The sequence below is a fragment of the Haplochromis burtoni genome, unplaced genomic scaffold (assembly GCF_018398535.1).
Source record: "Haplochromis burtoni strain Fernald_Lab_line unplaced genomic scaffold, NCSU_Asbu1 Contig_338, whole genome shotgun sequence".
Lineage (NCBI taxonomy): Eukaryota > Metazoa > Chordata > Actinopteri > Cichliformes > Cichlidae > Haplochromis > Haplochromis burtoni.
In genome coordinates this window covers 618,048-639,695 of record NW_024582699.1, presented here as the reverse complement: position 1 = coordinate 639,695, position 21,648 = coordinate 618,048, and the positions used below count along the sequence as shown (strand labels likewise).

At 41.1% G+C, this 21,648-nt stretch overlaps 2 protein-coding genes across 2 annotated transcripts in view; one reads left to right on the top strand and one right to left on the bottom strand.

Moving 5' to 3' along the window:
* The window catches only part of asap2a (ArfGAP with SH3 domain, ankyrin repeat and PH domain 2a), a gene marked incomplete at its 3' end in the record, with an annotated part of 34,054 nt that extends 28,179 nt beyond the window's left edge, over positions 1-5,875 (bottom strand). Inside the window, 1 exon segment of the mRNA XM_005942345.3 lies at positions 5,286-5,875. Within this exon segment, the coding sequence (XP_005942407.2) occupies positions 5,286-5,414 (129 nt within the window).
* A 10,310-nt stretch (positions 5,876-16,185) lies between these two features.
* Positions 16,186-21,648, top strand: part of mboat2a (membrane bound O-acyltransferase domain containing 2a) — a 45,076-nt gene continuing 39,613 nt past the window's right edge. The window contains exon 1 of the mRNA XM_005942344.2: positions 16,186-16,935. Coding sequence (XP_005942406.1) covers positions 16,852-16,935 — 84 coding nt within the window. The 5' untranslated portion in view covers positions 16,186-16,851. The remainder of the gene's footprint in view (positions 16,936-21,648) is intronic.

The window sequence follows — 21,648 nt, the reverse complement described above, 5'->3', positions numbered from 1 at the left end:
TGGTATGGGCTGCAGAGCCAGCACCCGTGCATGCTGTGAATGCCATTTCCATTCCCAGAGATACTCACAAAATAATCTCACTACAAAATCAAGTGCAAATAATCCAGCAGGCTTTACAATGCATAGCTGGCATGCCAGAGTCATGGACCTCTGTTGGGTGAATTAATAGCCAGATGGATGAATAATGATGCTAGCCTTCAAGACCGAGTTACCCCCAACTGCCCTCAACGCCAGGAACAATCCATGAAAAGCTGACTTGGCTATAAATAACCGTTATTCATCTGCAAAAAATGAATACACTTAACAATGAGATAGAGGCCGGAAGGAGAGGCCCACTGAGTGGGTGTATTAGAGGGCATAAGCCATGCAGTATTCTGCATCAGTCATTTACTATTGCCATTACATCAAGAAACTGATTTTTTTTAGCATTTCAATGAGCTTGAAGTCACTTAAAGCTTCAGATTGGACCTCTAGTTGCTCCTTGTCATGGTTCATTAAGTTTTCTGGCTCAGTAACCTGAGCCGTTTTCACAAAAGCACTGCAGCCCCAAGACTCTTGAACAAATGGAAGTACATGTAAAAATGCAAATTTTAAACCGCCTGATCGGACATCAGCAGATCTTTAACCTGTTGTTTAACCTGCCTTGCATAAAATCTGTATGCACGCATGGGCAAATAGATGTCTTTGGTGCTGCATCCTGCACGTCACTTACAATCGCATCTAGCCCAGTTGACAATGCCCTTGAAACTGCTGGTGCTACAGAAAAACATGTATTCCTCAACCAGATGGCAAGTGGTTTCTAGACATTGCCGGCTGTCTCCAGGTGAAACCGGCTGCTGTAGCAAGTCAATTTAACTTTAATTACATAGCACCAAATCACAACAACAGCTTCACATTGTAAGCTAAAGACCTACAACAACCTCCTTGCAACTGGTCTCTAGTTCATCACCATGGTTGCCTGTAGACTGCATGAAAGATGGTGACTTGTAACAAACGCTTGTGATGCAAACCAGAATTAGAAATGTTGACTTTCAAAGTAAAAGTTGCACCTTTTGGAAAGTGCTGGTTAAAGCAGTAAGTAACCGTTACTTTGAAAGTGAACGGTCTCCACTTCTGGCTTGCATCGCAGTTTCACTGTAAACCAAAGTAAACACAATGTAAAATAAACAGCGAGTGTTTGCAGACAAGTTGGCACCTTCCATGAAAACTATTGTCAACCACCGCACCCAACTTGCAACTAAAGCAATCACGGGAAGGTTTTTGGTGCAGTACCATCTACTGAACTTTGCAGCCAATTTCACTCCAGCGACTGCCAGAAACCTCAACAGGTTAAAGAATATAAAGTTCTCCCAAGCACTCTGTGGTCAACAGTGAGATCACTTAACACTCTCTTGGTCTGTGTGAGCAGGGCTTTAGCAGTCAATTTCACAGTGAGTGCCAGCTACCAGTCACAAACAGCCAGGAAATAAACATTTTTCCCTGGAAATACACATTTTCCCTAGCAGCTAGAGGTTGCTGACTCATCTCTAGTCTTGTTTAACGGAGGCCTTACCTAAACTACGCACTTAGAGCAAGCTGTAAGGTGTCTTTTTGTCAAATGTTGAAACACTTGCATGATAAGTGGCCTTTCATAAATACTTTATGCTACTTTACATGAAGTAATTGTCTTCCTTTTTTGTGTGTGTGTGTATTGTGGTGGACAATGGTTTACATGATCCTTAAAAGAAAAAAGAAAAGAAAACACACACACACACAAAAGCAACACACATATCATATAACTATACAACAACAGAAAGACAAATATACTGAGGTCGAGGAACAAGTTAGGGATACTTTTCCATACGAAGCTACACCGGGGAGGCAAGCACTCTACCTGTCAAACAACTTTAAATGAGAAAGCAGCTGTAATGTCATAACGGATATTATGTGTCTGCCTGGAAAGGGTTGATCAAAGGGCTGAGAACACAAAAGCTTGTCTTGAATATCAAGTAGTGACGGCTGTTTTACAGCCCCAGACGCTGCTGCTCAGCAGTCTAAAGTATGACTAACATCTCTTTCATACCGTTAGCCAACGGTTTGAGAGGACTGTTGATGTTACACATCGCGAACCCAGTAAGTGACCCACTTTACCACAGAATGAATGTACTAGTAATTCTTTAACCTCCTCTGTGAGCTTCAAGCGCAACATAGTGACAGTACACGAAACTACCAGGTACTGCTGCCAAAGATAGAAGTGAAAGCACGTGAGATTCGTTCCTGGAGGCAACTCTATTGATTGCAGCTGTTTTAGGTGTCTGTCTGCCAGGCAGCCTTTAGTAACTGAAAGAGGGGGAAAAAAAGGTGCAAAAACAGACCTGAGACGACTACAATGTGTGCCAATTTCTGACTTCAGCGAAACATACTCATGAGTTTCTCCTCGGGTGAGCCTTGAGTGCATGACTCTTCAGCGTGATCAATAGACAGGGATCAGATCATCCCTCAGGGCAAGTCCTGCTTTCCACTTGAGCTCATGGTTTTTCCTGATATGCACAGTCTGTGTTACATTTGGTTGATTCATTAAAAAAATAACCTGACAGCTGACATAATAACGATTGCCTCAGTGTCATATTTTTAAATAAGGAATGAGAAAAAACGATTACAGACTATTACGAATAAAGAAAAACAGATCCTACATCTCGACTGCTGAAAAGTGTGCCCAGAGCAAAGTCAGCACAAGTGTTTTACATGAGCACAGAGGGGGGCCATGACACAAAGCCCAATATCCTCTTACTGGATAAACAGCTTTTTATTGTTGTGGTTTTTACAAACGAGCACCCACATGCGCACAAGCTCTCTGAATGGCCTCCTAATAGCCAGCACTTTAAAGCTACTAGCCTAATTAAGATTCTGTCAGATGCAATTAAGTTTGGAAAGAAATAATTACACAACAATGTGCACCCGTTTGCATAAACTCTCAGAGCGGTGCAGTCTCCGCTTTGGTTAACATGTTTAAAGCTTTTCTATAAACAGCCAGAAACAAAGATCAGAGTCTTTAAAGAAGTTGAGACTGTAAGCCCATCAGGTACTTTACAACACGCTTCATTAGGAAAACGGATTATTGGATGCAACCTTCCAAAGAGGTGCAGCGTCCAGGTTTATAAGCAGTTTGCATCTCCAAAACAGTACAGGATAAAGCAGATAAACCTCCTGTATTTTCCCAAACAGCAAACAGGACTGTTTTAACACTAGTAATCATTCCTTTCTACTAATAAATAACCCATTGCTAAGTTATAATGGGGGCAAGCTCCTAAAGCAGTGGAACAGGAGATACCACGATACACTACTGCACCATAAAATGCATTTTTTGTGCAAATGATAGCAGTGTGGTCATTTTATAAAAACACATTTTTAGTGGAGAAGCTCTACTTGTCGAGTGGAGCTTGTACAGGGAAACAAAGCTCACAAGTGTCACCTGAAATCATATACCAACACACTGTAGCATCACAGAGTACACTGCTGCTCTGTCCTCGACTGTCAGCTGAAGGGTAAAAGCAAAGAAATGAGCACTTGTACAGCAAACAGAAAGGCCAGAATCAGCACAAGGTTCGACGATCGGTATAATGCTGAAAACAGCAGTATAAAATCTTCACTGTCTAGCATTCATGACTAGACAGTATGCAGGTGTATTATTATACTCTAGGTTAAATGCGTGAAGTACGCTGTCCATTTGACTGCTAGTCAGTTTTTTCCAAGATGAGCCACCAGGAAGATGTGCACCACTAACAGGTGCTCGTGCACGCATGTGTATGTAAATGTGTTTATGTTTGCGTACATGCGCTTGAAATTCCAGGCAGGCCTGCAGACAATGAGAGGAAGTGTTCCCCTTCCACTGCAGCGTTTAATTGGTCAAACAGACCAAAGTGAGCGAGCTCCGCTAGGCCCAACAATAAGGCCCTGTGTTCCCTGAGCCTCAGCTTTGGGCAGGTCAATGTGAAACAACAACACGCCACTCTGTGCGCCTCTCCAGCGGCAGCAGCACTCTAAAACAAAGCTGCTGAATTAGTCTCTCAACCCAACAATTCAAGCTCACAAAGCCACCAATTACAGCTGACCTGCTATTTAAGAAGAGAAAAAACACTTTTATGTTTACTTCTACGGGAAAAGACATTCGAGCAGTGCTGAAAATCCTTCCCAACTGGAGATTAGTGGCTATTTTTAAAAAAATGAGCAGCAGCAAAATAAATAAATAAATAAATGAAAAGGTTGAGGCAAACCATGTGCAGAATGGTGGCTGATGCCAAGGAGAAGCACCTGTCAGCTAGAGCAGGTGTGTGACCGTCTGCCTGGCTCAGTCCTCCATGCACGCACACACACACAGGTTAAAAATGAAGCCACAACCCTCACCAAGGTGTGGAGGATCAGGAAGCTTAAGCTGACACTGAGCCCATATGTGGATTATCTAAGCCACCAGATTCCCTCGTCTTTTCATTTTTATTTATTTATTTTTTTTTAATTAAAAGGTTTTTGGTTGGAAAATTGCTTGCCCCGGTTCCAAACTTTTTTTCCTTAATGACACCAGAATTAAACCCCCCATTCCCTCCACATGCCACCCAACGGCAAACAAAGCAGCGACACACTAACACACATAACAAACGGAGCTACTCATGTGGGAAATTCTATTTTTACCAGGAGGCAGGGCGAGGCTCTGCCATTACAGTACACAAAGTAGGGAAACTACAACAAGAGAGGGAGGGAGGCAGCAGAGGGCTGTCAGGAAACAAAGCGGAAGTGTCCTTCCTCCTGATGACCTGCAAGTTAAAGGAGAACACAAAGTGCTCTCTGTGCAGGAACAGTGAAAAGTCGTGTATATTTGACTGATTTCTTTCTCTTTTTAATCCTCTCACAGCCCCTAATTTACCTCATTCATTTACTCAGTACATGAGACATCTATTGCATGTATAGTCCTCTTAGAAAAGAGAACCCCTCCTCTGTTATACATTTTTAGATTCCTTCCATTTTGGGGAATCGGGGGTTTACGGATAGATATGTTGTAAATGCTGTGCAAACCTGTGAGGACTGATCTCTAATTGGACATTAAAATTAAACTGAATTACAACCAGAGCACATTGTAGACGCAAAACAGTAAAAAACCTCTAATTAATGATGTCTGAGTTTGCCAAAGCGTGAATATAAAGGTTAAGGGATGTGTAAGTGAGTGGTAACAGTTTACGTCACTACCTGCCAATACTGGAAAATCTGAATATAACTCATTTATGTTTGCAAATCAAGGGGCTACCATCACTCACCTCCTCCAGGGAAGCCACTGTATTCCTACACTGGGACATCCTGGTGGTGAAGTTAGAGGCGGTCGGCGATTTGTAATCTTCATTGGTCTCTGCCACAAACTCTGCAACTGTGATTTGGTCCGGCATCATTAATCCCTTCTTGCTGATAAGAACGAGCCCCTTTTTCTTAACCCCCTTCTCGTCTGCGCACTTCTAGGACTGAAAAGTTCAGAGGAGCAGTTGCAGGAGTGGTGTGTGTGAAGGTCCCTGCGGGTAGTAAACCATCTCTGTTTGTGTTATTCCCTTGTTTGCTCCCTACACAATCCAGCGCAGCAGTGCTGCACGTTGCCGCTCTCACCGCGCCGTGCTTTACAAGGTGATGGATAAGGTTAAATCCCTCCTGCCTTTTTATCCCGCTACTCCATTCAGTTTAACGGCCAGCCGGGTGGTCACAGGGGAAAGAAAAGCTTCCTCGGCAGATCCCGCTGTCCTCTCTCGGTGTCCCGAAAACCTGCAGCAGAGCAGAGGTAACTTCTCCTTCCTCCAAGCCCCGGGAAACAACAACCAGGCGTTTCAACGGGAGCGCAAGGAACTGACAAAGGTAGAGGAGGGGATTCAATGAACCCGCACCAGCCAATGGGGACACGCCGCGTTCAGTGCTGCTTGTAAATTATAGCACCGCAGTAGGAAGGTGATTTCTGTGATATATATGGACACTGTAGTGAGTGTGGGGGCTTCAGTTTTCACGTTGATATGAACCTTTACATTTGATAAAAGTAATACAAACTGTGATTTCAATCAAAAAATATTGTAGGTCTTTTGTAAAAATGGATGCAGAAACTTTAATAAAAATATCTGAGGAAAAAAAAATACTGTAGGGCACACAAACAGTATTGTGTATCTGTTAGGCTAGCTGTACTCAGTCCACATATGACTCTGATGCCTTTATGGTAATTTTATACATGCCACTTTTAAATCTTGCAGGAAAACATAACATAACATATAAGTTAATGTAGAACATCACTGATATTGCACAAATTAGTGCCTGAGGACATCACCAAAGGGCTGCAAAGTGGCAAAACACCCTACCAATAATACTACATGCGGGGTTTTTAGCCTATAATCAAAAGTGGCATAAAGGGTTAAGTAAGAATATGTGTATTAAATGCACAATAGAATATAACATACATGTCATGTGTTAAATTAGCTAAACTCAGTGCACTGTCCGCGTTCCACGAGTCAGTTTTTGCGCCTACCGAAATATTTCCTACAGATCTTTAAAGCATCACTTTGAGTGTACAGTCGCTTGCTGGTTCTTTTTTTAAGGTGGAGAGAGGAGAAGCAGCCGGGTGTAACAAATTGGCGGCACTATCATAATCAAAATGCGGTTTAGAGTGTCATTTTTGCAGGTCTGTATTTCTGTAATGCTCATAAAGCAAGCAGTTCTTATTCTGTACAAACACAGTTACTTTTAAAGGAATGATCATCACTAAAGATAATCTCTGAATCCAATTATATGCGGCTAAACACCTAAACAGCAGGAGCACATTAACATTTTATTTTGTGTAACAGTGGGTTGCTGTTCAGATGTTGCCTGTGATTTCAAACAGAGCCTAAAATACTCCAGCAGTAGCTAAAGCATGTACAGTATTCATTCAAGGAGCCCGCTCATCATGGCTCAGTGAATCAGAGAATAAAGACTTAAAATAACTGGATTGAATGTGATTGTTTGGATTATGCTGATGCTTAAAGGTGAGCATCGTTAATGTGACTGTGCTGCATGAGAAGATTAAATGGAAAATACCCATTTTTGATCTCCTGTTCTCTCGATAGTGTCACAGCTCCTACCACATCTTTGATAAAGAAAGGAAAAAGTTCCAGATTTATGTTTGAAGAGGACCAGCACCAGTGCAAGGAGGGAAATCTGATGGTGTGCTTTCTATCATCTTTTTATCTGCCTACACTTCAGAGTTTGTTTAGTATATGTTTGTTTTGCCCATGGAGCATGGGTATTTTAAGTTACAGGCAAGAATAAAAATGAAAAAAAAAAGTTGGATCTACTAAAATACAGTTCAGAAAATAAAATATTCTATCATTAGGCACAGTCTAAAACTGTGAAGAGTTACTCTCATGCCGGAATTTCTGTCAACAGGAGCTTGAAAAAACAACAGCCTTTGCTCCCAGAGTGCTTGCATTTCTCCTGGGCTTTGGGATGATGTTTCCCAGCTCATTCAGCTCTGGCAGGACAGCTACTGGTATAAATAGTCTAGAGGCGGCGGAGGCAAAACCCTGGGCAGCCTTTAAATCACAAAATAGGCACTGTTCACACATTCTTTCAGTGCTGCAGCGTCTCCTGGCAAACTGCTAAATGAAGAGCCCGAGACCCAGGCTGACCCTGACCGGGCTAGCTGGCCTCGACTCCCTTATGGAATGAATACATGCACTTCCAGGGAACATCTGCTATCCAGAGACAGAGCCGCTCTGTCAGTGAGGTCAGCAGAACCAAACAACATCAGCCCTCCTCTTCACCACGGACTTAATATTTTCAGTTGCATCTGCCTTAAACAGAGAGTGCTACGTCTCTTTCTGAAGTACTGCAATGAGAAGCAGGTGTATAGGGTCATCTGGAAGATATGGCTTGGAAACATAATAAAAAGCAGCATGTTTTATATTTTATGGGACCTGAAGAAGAACATGCAGGGTTATCAGTGAGGAAATATGAAATCCTGTTCAAATACACCAGTTTAAATTGCTTAAATAATCAACGGTCCACTTTTTCTGTATTGTATAATCATCCATTTTTCCATTTTACAGTCAAGCTCTATTTGTTTAAAGCCCAAACGGAAAAGGGGTGTCATAGCAAAAAGCCGTCAGCTGCATTATTAATCTGGACAGAAGCTTCATTCAGCAGCTCAACGCAGAGCTTGTTCGCATGCAAGAAACTTCCAGCCCTGAGTAACAAGTCAGAATTGTAGCTGTTGGATCTTCAAATGATTTATTGAGAAAGCGAACTGAAAATGTCCACGTTAATCACTGAATTGTTGTGAAATGCGTTATTTTCGCTTTCCTTCGGAACCAAAGTTCATTTAGTCGTAAAAAACTGAAACCAAACACAACCAGACAGCTGCAGACAGAACAATAGCCAAAGCAGATGTCATACTGTACACAGAGACCTTCTTGGAAATGATGTTTGTAATTTGTATCCTGCACAGAAAGGCACAGGGCGTGTCAGTGAGCCAGTTCTTTGGTCAAAATGAGCCACAAATATCCAACAAAGTTCGACTGATTTGGTATTTCAGCATTAGCGGGAACAAGGCAACATGTCAGACTGCAGTAATGAAGGGGACTGAGGCTCCAGTGGGAGTCACTTTTTCCTAATTGGACTGCCATGACATCATGATTGTGTAGCAGGTGGGATAGGCTCACAATCCAGCTTGGAATGAATGACTTCTTTGTTTCAAATAATCTGCAGGCTAATTAAAACCATTCTGCACCTGAAACTTTTCCACACACGTGCAAATAAAACAGAATATTCCACACTAAGGGGAACTTATGTACCGCGTCATTGACTGCAGATTAGATTAAAGACGAGCTTGTTATGTAAACGAAGCAGCTGCAGATAGGCAAGATCGGATCAGACAGTGCCTGCTGAACCTGAGCGGTGGCCTCACGTACTTGGACTCTGTAATGGGAGGAGATGAACAGATGAAGGGAGGGCAAAGGCAAAGGAACAAGAGGTGAGAGAGCAGCAGTAGGGGGCCCATCGGTCCACAGACTCGGCCTTTCCTTACAGATTCTCTGAGATTTTCTGACAAATTAACAAATTCTGGAGCATTACTGTCTTCGTGAATGGCGAGTCTGCACAGAGATGATGCTTGCATCACATGCAGATTACACTGAAGTGCATACACAAAATTCAGAGGTGTTTTACTCCAGCTGTAACTCACTCTTGCTTCACTCCTGCTAGGTTGAAGTCATATTTTTACGTAATCTGTGTGCATATCTTTTAAAGTAAAGCCAACTTTTCAAATTTTACAGTGCACAGCACATTCAAAATTGATTGTAAACTATTTAGTAGAGCTCAGTGGTGGTACTTAACAAAGAAAAATCACAGTCATGCATCTTTATTTTCATCTTATGTGTTCAGGTCAGCTGAAAACCTCACCAGGGTCAAAGATCAGTATTAGCAGCAATTACATGTGGTTCAATCAATAACAGAAATCATTTAACTGGTGGGGATTGGTCCAGTATGGCTGACTGCAATATATAAACCCTATACTGAAATGTTACTTCATAACACACAAAAAAGGTCACGGGATCGATAAGTAATTCCCATCTTGAGCACTGGGTTTTCCATTAATATCCAAATCTGAGCACATTCATGCACTCCACACAGAGGAATGACCTGGTTTTAACCTTGCCACCCTGAAGGACATCCAAGAAATCATGTTCTCTCGAATAATTGCATGACATTTTTAGTCAACCCCCACCACGCGCATCCATCTGAGTGATGATCGAAAAGAGCTCGGGCTTTGCAGCTGCTTCACTGTCATCATTAGGAGCGAGAGGCTTTTACAGTAATTATGAGTCCTCTTAGGATTTGGCTCTGTGAGCCTGAGTATATCAAGTGTCCCCGTGCTTCATTATATCCTGTCAACCTGTCACCATCTCTAGGTTTCCTAGGTAGAGCAGCTTGGTAGTTCAGTTCAAGCCGCCACAAGCATCTCTGGGAAAGAAGACGAACCACAAGTTGCTCTTGATGGAAAGCAAATAGGTGAATAAGAATCAGATTGTAAAGCACCGTTTAGAAAGATCTCCATTCAGAGTGAAAGCACACTTTGTCATGTTTCATTGTGTAGGAGACACCAGCGTCCTATTTTGTTCAGTGTCCCCTGGGGCAACATGAGACTTCTGAATTAATAAAAGGTCAGTGGCTGTGCATATTACTTTTCTCCTCTAATCCCCAGCATGTACCACAGGATATTAGCTGTTAAACTATGTGACAAAACACACACACAAAAGTGATAATGATCTCTGAACGATCTCAGCAGTTCAATCCTCGTATCTCTGGGTTGAAAACATGCAGATGGGCACACACGCTGCTGTGTACTAAGAAGACCTCATGCCTGTCGAGGAAACATAATATCCGTGCTGTGTGGACTCTCCTTGTGATCAATGCAGATATTTAGATTTTTTTATTTTTTTTATTTTAAATATCTACAATTAAAAATGAACCCCTCCTCTGATGCTACACTAAACAGGTTCATTACCAGCTATGGATCAGTATAAGTGGATAAAATAGTTTAAGGTGGTAATCATTATTAGGCTGCAGACATGACAGTTACATTTTTTGCCACCAACTCAAGCACGCTTAGTATGTTGTTATTGTCTCCATCCATCTACCAAGGGAGGTTAGGCTAACAGGGCCTTGAACTACATGTCACTGTTTCATCCACACTAATTCTATTGAATTTAAAACAGGGTAAACTTGGCTTTAGATTCTCTCTAAATCTGCTACTCTTCTGCACCTTGAAACCAAATGAACCTCCCAGAAAATCCTGCAAGCCCCCCTAAGTGACAAGTGGCATGGTGCAAATTCCCAGGCTGCATTGATACCATAACGGATAAGGAGAGAGCATCTGAGGGATTTAAAGAAGTTGCACTGTAGATCCTATTGATGGATTCACAGCAGGAAGGGTAGGTGCAATTCATTCCACAATCCTGAAAATGCCGGGTCAGTTCAAAGTGCATTAGGAGTGGATGCTACAGTTATGGTGTATCACAGAAAGAATAAAGCGAAGTGAACCTGCAAGTATCCCCTTGGGAAGGCTAATGAAAGGCCAGTGAGTTCATTCCATGCAACACAATGATTCTGTCGGTCCTGATCAGAAATTGTTCACAAAGTGGAGCCTAAACAGCAGTCGTCTTCATCCATTTTCCCGACTAGATGGAATTATTTATCCATATGGAAAATGTCATCATAGAAGAAGCTGTCCTGCATAATGCAACAGCAGCAGGTGAAAAGACAGGAAGTGCAGCGGAATGACAATGCGAGGAGGAAACAGAAGCGTGATCTCTTTTCTGGATCGGATCAATACTCGAGTCCACTGGGATTTTTTATATCCACCATATTAAACGTATCCACAATGAATCACCGTGAGGTTAGTCTAAATAAGACGTTTGGTGATTGACATTAGCTGATTCTCTGTGATTCATTATCTTCTTGGTTTATTGATTTTCTTGCCAAAAGTCAACTAAAAGAAAAAAAAATGCTGCTAGTGTTTAATTTAATTTATTCATCCTACTGGGAAAAAAACAGCTGTTGTCAATTTAAAGGAAGGCTTGAATTTAAAAAGCACTTTGCGGCGATTTAGACTACAGATTTGCCTTCCTGTATCTTGGCTAGTTGTGATTTCACAGAAGAGGAACATTAAAGAATTCAGAAAATAGATTTTGGACATGGAAATCAGAATATTACAGGGACATGTGTGATAACTGACAGGCCTCCTTAAATTCTGCTATGCTCACTCCCAGTTACACTCCCACTCTTCCCCTCCCCTGAAGCCTCTATTGTGTTTCCACTTTGCATGCTGCATTGGTTTGTGCAGTGCTTCTGAACTTTGTGGCCATGAAGTGAATTTAGGTCGAAGATCACAAGCTGAAATTCTGCATGATGGATTTCAAACATCAGTTGAACACTGCATGCATTCATTGACAAAACTATGAAAAAAAAAAAAACCTGTCCGAGAACCAGTTTGGGAACATATATTGTGAGCTTAATCTGTTCTTCTTCCACTATCTTGATAAGATCGGTCACCTATTTGTTATCTCCATTAGTTGAGAAGGCTACAATCCTGGATGAGTGGGGAAAAATAGAGAGACATTAGGAGACTACATAAAGTCAGACTGTAAGTGAGGGTACATGAACGACTGCCCCACCCTTCAGCTGAGTGTGGGCAGAAAATGAAACAATGAGCTGGGAGAGCTCCCGTTTCTCTGACGGAAAAAGATGTTTCCAAATGTATTGTTGATGTAGGAAAATCATGTGTGTGTGTGTTTGCACTCTGCAGTCTAGCTGGGGCACACCATGCTAATTATTTGAAGTGTTAGTAAATCTCTTCTCCTCTCTGCAGCTTTTATTTTTCTGAAAAACACCTTTCAACTTTCATTTATTGTTTTTTTTTTTTGGTATTTGGATAATATGCGGCATTATGTTGATATTGTATTTCAACCTTTTTCCCCTTTTTATTCAGAAAGTTTTTCAGTATCTCAAAGCTAGGATTTATCTGTCAGTAAAAGCTCATAACACTGTTCACCGATTAAAAAACACAGCCCCAGACTTAAACAACAGCTCATTTTATTCCCGCAGGTTATACTACTAGACTATTTTGAGTGACGATGATAATGTGCTCGCAGAAAATTCCCACTGGGAATTGCAGAACCATTAAAACGGTCGACACTCTCCTGTGCCAAGTAAGCTGTCTGCGGGCATTGCTGCTAAACCAAAATGGAAAGGGAGGAGAGGGGAGGGGTGAGGAAGAGAGCGGGCTCTTCAGACATCGCCGATTGTGGTGGTAAATAGTACATGTCCATCTCTGTGGACTTGTGTTCTATTTCAAGAAGCCTAGTCCAGCTTTGGGAGTGAGGCCTGACCCCCAAACACAAAGGCACTTCCTCTCTGATATGTAAAGAGAAAGGCTGCGTGTCTCCTGAGAAGCAAGAATGAGTGCAAAACATGAGCTATTGACTAAATAAGGAGCTTTGCCTCAGCACAGCTTTGCTGATAAACAAATATTAGCGTGGTGAAAAGGTTTTTTTGGAAATAGAAGTAGTAGCAGAAATAGAAGACTGAATGCAGGGATTATCACACGTGTGCATGTGGCCTCCCTAGTATGTGAGTGGGAACTTCCATTAACTCCACCACCATTCACATCGTGCTACAACCTTTTAAATAGCCCAGTGAAAGCTTCTCCCTGCTCTTTCTCACCACCTCTTTTCTCCACGCTCTTTAGGTAGCATCAGTTTGTAAGAGAGACACAGTGAGAAATAGGATGGCGTTGCCATGACAGTGTCAAGTTAACAAACTGCATCTCTTTTCACAATTTAATTGGATATCATCGGTAAAGAACAAAAGCACAGTTGTCTTTGTGTAGTTATGAATGATTAACGTTAATTACATAAGAGCTGCGGTACAAGAAGTGTATGTGAGTGTTCCAGGAGAGCATAGTGTAGTGAAGGTGCAATCTCCAGAGGGCCTTGGTATAAATAAATGCCTGACAATTACAAAGGCGCTGATGCCATCCAGTCTCACACACTCCTAAGTGGATGAATCAACTGACAATTCATTACACCCACTACAGTTACAGTTCTGCTCTCAAGTGTAATCTTATGCAAGCCGTTTTCTTTCTTGCACATGGAGCTTTTCTTTAACATTTCATGGACTCCTTTAGCATCCAGTATGATGCGCAGCTTCAGAAAACCTTATGATACACCAGCGACTGTTAAATAATTGAGCATCCCCAATCCTCACAGGCAGGCACGCACAAGCGATAGCACAAAAAAAAAAAGCCTAGTCATTCTCCCATGGAGTCAGACTGATTCCAAATAAAACTGCAAAATACAGTTTTAAAAGCAAAAGTCAAGGTAAAAATGATACTGAGTGATGCAAACAAGACCACCAAGGCTGCCAGCAAAAACACATGCAAGTGCAGGAAACAGACGTATGAGAGAAAAAACACAAGCCTGACACACACTCACACACACACACACACACACACACTCACACACACACGCATTAAATATTGCTTTAGCAGTTGAGCTTATTTACGCTGCTGTATTGTCTCAGTTAAGATTATGCATGGCAGCGAGCCAGTATTTATATTAGAGTAAATAGAGAAAAAAACCTTCACAAATAGAAGAAAAAATAATAAATCAAGCTGACTCGTCTACCTCTGACAGCTGATAAAATGTATTTGATAAAATGTGATGCTTGAAATCCACTTTAATCTATACACCTGCAAAAAATATTTACATGCATTGTCTGGGATGTGTTTAGTAGCTTCTTGTGTGCATTCACACACACTGGGCACAGGTTTAAGTAACACTTAATGTAATATAAGAAGTGTAACTTAATGTCATTTAAGAGAATTTTTCAGACAGTTCTAGTAGCTTCAGTAAGTTGTTAAGTTGCTAAGACTCCTTTGGATGATGCAGATGTTTCCTTTAACTTTCCCTTTCTGCTCCCTTTTTCCTCTTACTCCAGTTCCCTCCTGCTAAGAAGCGGGAAGTTGTGACAGTATACCTAATCTGTCTGCCCGTACACTAGGCAAACTGAGAGTCTTCTGTGTTTATTGCTCCTCTACATCTTAATCTTTTCATCCTCCATTTGGCCTCTAGTCTGTATCTCCACAGCAGCTGTCGTGCTGTTATGTGTGCCAAGGTGATGCATTTTGTGTTGGGGTGGAACAAAAGATCAGAGAGTTGTGTTACACATCACCCTGCTTTTAATTAAGAGGCACTTAAGGAGTCCACTGAGCTGTGCCATGCTGAACGAGTCTGATTTGATCAATGCTATGCAATGCATTTAACTCAGTCAAGCCGATCCTTGTACCAGTGTCATTAAAATATTTCTTATATATAAAGTTACCTTTATTACTTAATCATATACAAATAAACACTGGAGACCAAAAAGCACATGGTGTATTTTTTTTGTGTCTTTATAAACCTAATAAAATGTAATATGTTTACTATACTGGGATTATACATAAGCTTTGACTCTAAAGTTTTCATATACCGCAGGACTAGTGAAAAAGCGAATGAGCTGCTGTTTATGAGTACGCGCTGCCCTCTATTGGCTACTGTGGCCTGGTGCAGACACCAGCTTTACCGCTTTCAAAAAAACATAACTGGATTATTTAGGGAAAACTTAACCACACACTATGACTAACACTTCAGTGAAAATATAAACGAGTTATTTATAATCCCATTTTAAATATATATCCGATACTTTATACCTAAGCAGGTTAAAAGGAAAATTTAGTGGGAACCACTAGATGGTGCTGATAGCAGACGGAGAATAAAACTAGTTGTGTGACTTTTCTGGTTTGCTAATTTTCATATACAAAAGGCATATACAAAGCCTTTGGGAAAACACATCATTTTCATAACGTGCAAGGCTGCACCTGCACACCTTTCAGATTGATGGACTTCAATGGTGTTTTCCTTTCAGCCTCATGATGCAGTGGAAAGTGAAAGGCAACATCCTGTCTTACATTCTCAAATCGAAAAAACAGATAGATTAAATAGAGCAATAGAAATGACTGTTACAGCCACAGGCTAAAGAATAAAAAAATCATAATCTATAAGCGGAAAAAGGTTTATATACACAACAGTGATAAAATAAATAAAAACAATGACGTTCATCATGAAAATAATGACTGACATTGTGAAAAGTAATAGGGGCACTATACATTTAAACAGTATCTAGCAGGTATAAAAAGGAAATGTGCTAATACTGACATTTTGAGCGATATTATATTACATAATTTCGATGTTAGAAATATCCGTGAGTTACTTAAGTGTAATATAATAATCTTTATATAACCACCCTCAGGTTATACAGATGGTGACCCCTGAAGTCATGTTTACCTCCTTTTAATGTCGCTATAAAGGACCAATGCTGATATTTGAGATAAAGGTCTTGCTTTTTTTTAGTTTTTTTTTTTACACCAACTTCGTTTTTGTCTTTTTCTTAAACGAGTATTACCAAAAACACCCCTTACGTCATGCTTTTTCTCCCCCTTCGCGTGTGGAATGGTGTAAATGACAGTGGAACGGAGGGGGGCGGAGCGTGCAGCATCCCTCACGTTTAAATTCAATTTGCCTCGAGGACCCCGAATCCAAATGCGGATTTACGACAGTGGCACTGGATAATGGGATTCACGTTCTCCGCACACAGGGGTCAAAAAACGTTGTCAGGGAGGGCTGGGTCGCCATCTCTCCACCCACACCGACACCATTGTCGACGTCATTGTCATCAAAGGTGTTTTACAATCGAGATAGTTCACGCGCTAGCCTTCAAAAGTAGCAACCGCTGTGTCCTATTTGAGCTAATGAAATTGAACGAAGATTATATTAAACGTTAGATAGAACAAACAAACAAAAACAACCCTCAGCTCGTGAATAAATAGCGGTGGATATTCTTTTTTTTTTTACGACAACTTACATTGCGCGTGCTCCAAACAGGAGTTGCCACTTTTCTTCAATGTAAATAATTAGCATGCTGTGTAAGGCGAGAGGGGGCTTAAATGTGGTTTAGTTTTCAAACGTGTTTCTTTCTTGCAACTCGTAGCTAATACATATATACGAGTTGCAAGAAAGAACATACGGGTAACTCTCTCGTTCCGGCTGTGTACTCTTCGTTGAGTGTGTGCCGTGGATGACAACAGTACAGCTCGTCGCAACAACAGCAGCAGCGGCAGGAACAGCGGCGGCGGCGGCAGTGTATTTGTCATTGCAGCAGCCTAGGGGAGCGAAGTGAACCGAGGGGAGGAAAGGAAACGAAAGGATTTACGGACACCGTCCAAGCATGGCTACCCAAACGACAGCATCATGCACTGGATCCACTCTGTTGCAGCCGCTCAGTGAAATTATCAACCTCCCTCTTGACCAGGTATGTGTTTGGATGAAGAAAAAAATTGATCGGTGAAGCGAAAGGCACGTTACGATACATGTTTGTCACAGTTGGGAAGCATCCGTAGATCTGAGGTTAGCAGAGGCTGGTGATGCGCACTACCAAATCGTTAGCTTAGCATTTATACATTGCGGTTTCACTGAAAACGACTACACACACATGCACACGCACACAAATATCACAGTTGGTGGTTCACTGTCACCATCAGCTAGTTCTTAGCCAAGCTACACTAACGGTAATGCCCTTTGTGTCTTTATTTCGATGCCCAGATCCTAATCCAGTCTCTTCCAAACTGGGATCTCTTAAATATTCCATCGGGTCCTCCAGTCTAATTGAGGTCTACTAGTTTAAATGTATTTAAATTTCACTTAAATATTCCTTAAAGAGTCAGTATGCAGGCAGGAACGATTAACCCACTGCATTGTTTTTTCACTCTTACATACAAAATCTATCGCTGTATAGTTAAAGGTGAGCTGTTTTAAAAAAAAAAAAATCAGGCTTGTGATTATGATGTAAGGCTTTATTTTAGGTTCATAGCTGTAGGAATCTTAGCTCATGAATCCCTCTTTAAAAAATTCCCAAACCGCGAAAACATGTGACAGTGTTGTGTTGTTCACCAGAAGAGAGACCCATGCTGTTAAAAAAAATGCCCAAAGCCAGGTCTTTGGGCATTTTTTTTAACAGCATGGAGACTGGTTGGGTAACTTTTGATAGCTGTGCCTTGTGTGGATTATTTTGAAGTATATTTGTCACTGGTAGATTCTTGAAGTAGTGCAAAACATTGGCACTTTAGCTGCACTCACAGGCACCACACCCACTAACTCTGGTGGATCAGTCCATAATGATCTGTAATGGTGGTTTCAAAGCTCTGGACAGCAGAGATGGTGTGTTTGTCTGTAAAAGCGTCTGACTAGTCTAAGACAGATAAGGCCCATTTTTGTGTCTTTTCTAATCTCGTGCATTTGTACTGAAATAACTACCTTGCTACCTTCCTTGTCAATGTCAGGTAATGTTCTTTTTGTTAACTGTGATCTGAAATCAAACCTCGATTTACTTTTTATTCCCCACATTGCTTTCGGCATTTGCCATAACTAGTCTGAATAACACTTTGTGAAAGCATAAAAAAAGTTCCCCAAAAATGTTCTCCTCCTAGAGTGGCATGCTCCTAATGCCATGCATTTTTCTTCACGTGCAAGTCTTGAAGTCATTATAGAAGGTTTTTGGTGGGGAATGTTTGCTTCCCCAGCCAAGCACTAGTGCTAGTGTTTTACCATATTTTAAAAGTAAAAATTTAACTTTGTTACACAAAATAGTTGTGTCCAGAATCATGGATTGTGCCATTTGTGAATAAACTACGTGGTTTGCATCTCCATTGGCAGACCCTGCACACAGCTACTTAGTCAGTGTTTAACTCCTTGTCTTGCTGTGTCAAGCAGTAAACCAGTCTTTCATCCTCAGTTGAAGCTACAAGAATGTGCCATTATTTTTCTCCTCCGTAGAATGTACCAGTTTCTGCAGGGAGTGTCATGTGTTGAGGACTCAGTCACATGAAGTAAGGAGTGTACATCCCTGGGATCCAAACTTATTTGCTTGTTTTTTGATTGCAATAGTTGTATAATAAGTTTTAGAATTATTAGAGGAATCTGTAGCTGACTGGAACCAAATCTCATGCTAAGCTGTTGAGATTTTTATTCTCTTGTATCCTGCAATATTTAGCATGTTTCAACCTCAGCGTTTGGCATTAGAATACCTACATTTCCATTTCTACTCTGTGCGGTCCCGTGGACATCAACACCTGCTTTGGTCTAGCACCTCCCTGTATGTTAGGACTCCTCGGCACTGGCTCGTCTCAGAGCTATAACAGAAGCTGTAAAATCTAAAATGACACTATGTTTTTCCTTCTCTCTTCTTTTTCTCTCCATCACACACTGCCCGCCTTCTGTCAGTAACATGCCGGCACTACTTTGAATAAGACCTCCCACTGCATTTTGTGTGCCCACACAAACACTATTCACCTACTCTGATTCAAGAGTTTTTATAGGAGAAAAGATTACACACAATTACATTCCAAAATCCTAAACTGTGCCATATCTAGTACAAATTGATGCACTTAGTCTTAAAGATACAGTGTTCATGAAGAAATCATCCCCATCCCATCTTCCTCCTACTCAGTCTTTTTATGTCGACTGGTCTACAGATCCTTTTTTTTATCAGGAAGCATGAAAGACAGTTTTTGTTTCAGATATCCACTTTCAGTGAGGATGCTGGACACTTATTGCTCTCTCTTACTCCCTTTAGGACTTGGTGTTCTATCACGTATTTGCACAATTAAGCAGAGCTGCCTTAGCTGCCATTTTCAGAGCTGGTGGGTAAATAAATCAAATCAAATCTCTTGGATTTAATGTTTGCACGTCCTGTTTGTTTTTGTTTTTTTTTACAAACAGGTCGAGGCATCGCAGATCCAGTTTCAATCTGAAATGTCCAGTTCACATAACCTCACAGCTGCTTTGCTTGTTATCAAGGCTCATTGGGTCCATATCATCATTCAGCTGAGTGACAGAAAATCAAAAATAACCCAGTTGAATGAATTATGCAGTCCATCTATAAATGTATGACTCCATACCAGAAACGACTTCGGTAATGGCCAAATTCAATTTTCCTCTTTTTGATGACACTGAAGCTAGAAGGGACTTTTGTAACTTGCAGCATCAGCTGTGATGTTCCTTCTGCAGCTGTTTCAATATGCAGCAGCTGGAGGCCTAGTAAGAGACTCCATGAAGTATATATGCACTAATCCTTTGTTTTAGACATTTGTAGGCTGAAAGTGATGTTTGAATTAACTTAATATAGTTATAATAACTGGTGATAGCAATACCAAATGCATGTAAAACAACAGATACAGCCTTCTTGCTTGTCAACAGTGCAATAGAGATCAGTTGATAAACTTTTTTTGTATGTGCAGCTATTCTTTGTCTTGCATTTACATTGCAGTGCACCAGTTGTGCAGTTCTGTACTGCCCTTTAAAAAAGCAATTCAGCTGATAGCTAATGCCATAATATAATTTTTTTGATTAATATAAAACAGGAACAAATCCATGCACATCATGCAGAGCTGAAAAAATATAACATGGAAAAAAATGAACGGCTTGCACACTACAGGACTCAACAGTTTTCTTACTTATTGCATCTAGTTGTGACATTTTAGGCAAACCTGCTCTTCAGCAGACAATGAAACACTGGGCGGCACAATCTTAAATCACCTGTGATAAGTCACATGACCCATGGCACTAACGTCTAATAAGACAGTGTCTTGTATAGGACAAACAACTGATAAATAATTGACAAGTCATACATGTTGCCTTGGCATAAATCAGGAAAAAAAGGTGCCTCAACTGACAAAATGAAGATTTTTTTTTCACAAACCCAACAACTAGTAGAAGATGTGACGCAACAGATAAATATCATCCACTGACATCAGTAAATACCATCTTTGTGATGCACAGATGGTTGATGCAGCCATTACAGCGTGTTATTGTTTTGTTTCCTTACAGCGCTCAGGCCTAGTTGCTAAAACTACAGGGTGGTGATCGTGTCTGTAACCAATGATCTTGTTGTATTAAGTTTACATAGTTCACGCATGATATACTTTGCATTTCTATTCAGTGTTCTGGGTAAACGTGATGTGACTTGATAAAGTTTACTTGCATTCAAAAGGCTGACGGCACTACCACCTGTGCAGGTGTGTGGGATGTCTCAGAGGAGCATGGCTGTGTGGAAATTTCCAACTGTACCATGTTGTGTTTTGCAGGTGGTGCACTCATAGGCTACACTGCCACGACTGGCACGACATCACCAATAAAAGGCATTTTGCTCATTTACTTAGGGTCTTTATAGATCTCAAATATTCAGTGGAGATTTTGGATGAGATGTTTTTAATGTAAGCAGTGACCTTTAAAGCTGGGAGGCAGGAGCTTGCATATATTCAGGTTCAGAGACAGCTTTGAGATTTCAGCTGATTATTGCAGACGTGAGTGTGTCAGTAGACTGTAGTGGCCCTGCCTTGTGATGCAGAGAAATACTGTCTGATGGATTACACAGTACTCTCTCTAGTCTCCAGTGATTTGATGGCTCAGCCACAAAAGTACCAATTTCTCACCTTTGTCGTTTCATCTTGAAATAGCAGAGCATTTGTACCCGTGCTGAGAGGTATTCCGTGAACATGCAGGTTTTGTAGCTCAGTGGTAATTTCACTGTGCACTGTCTGATATAAAGATATAGTCTTTGGGGCTCACGGTGTACAGGCGGCTCTGCTCTGTGTCCTGTGCTCCCAAAAGGCCCAGCTGTAGAATCAATCTTCTGTTTGTGCTACATATTGGATTGCAGTCTGTCACAGTCAACGGACATGTCTGTTATCACAATAACAAGCTTTCTTTTGTTGCTGCTGCTGGATTGCCTACCCAGCTATTGTGCTGTAAGGCCTTTGAGCCCACACGGTGCTTGAGGGTTTGACTCCCACTTTTCTTTTATCCACTGTCAATTCCCTGTGATCTGTGACACAATTCAGTTTAATGGTTAGGTTAAAATGCGTTTAACTGAGGTTTGAAAGCAGATAAAAGTAGTCACATCTATAGTGTAAAAAAACGGGATCTTGAAAGGGGACTCAAAATAATTCCAGATACCTCTGATTTCCTG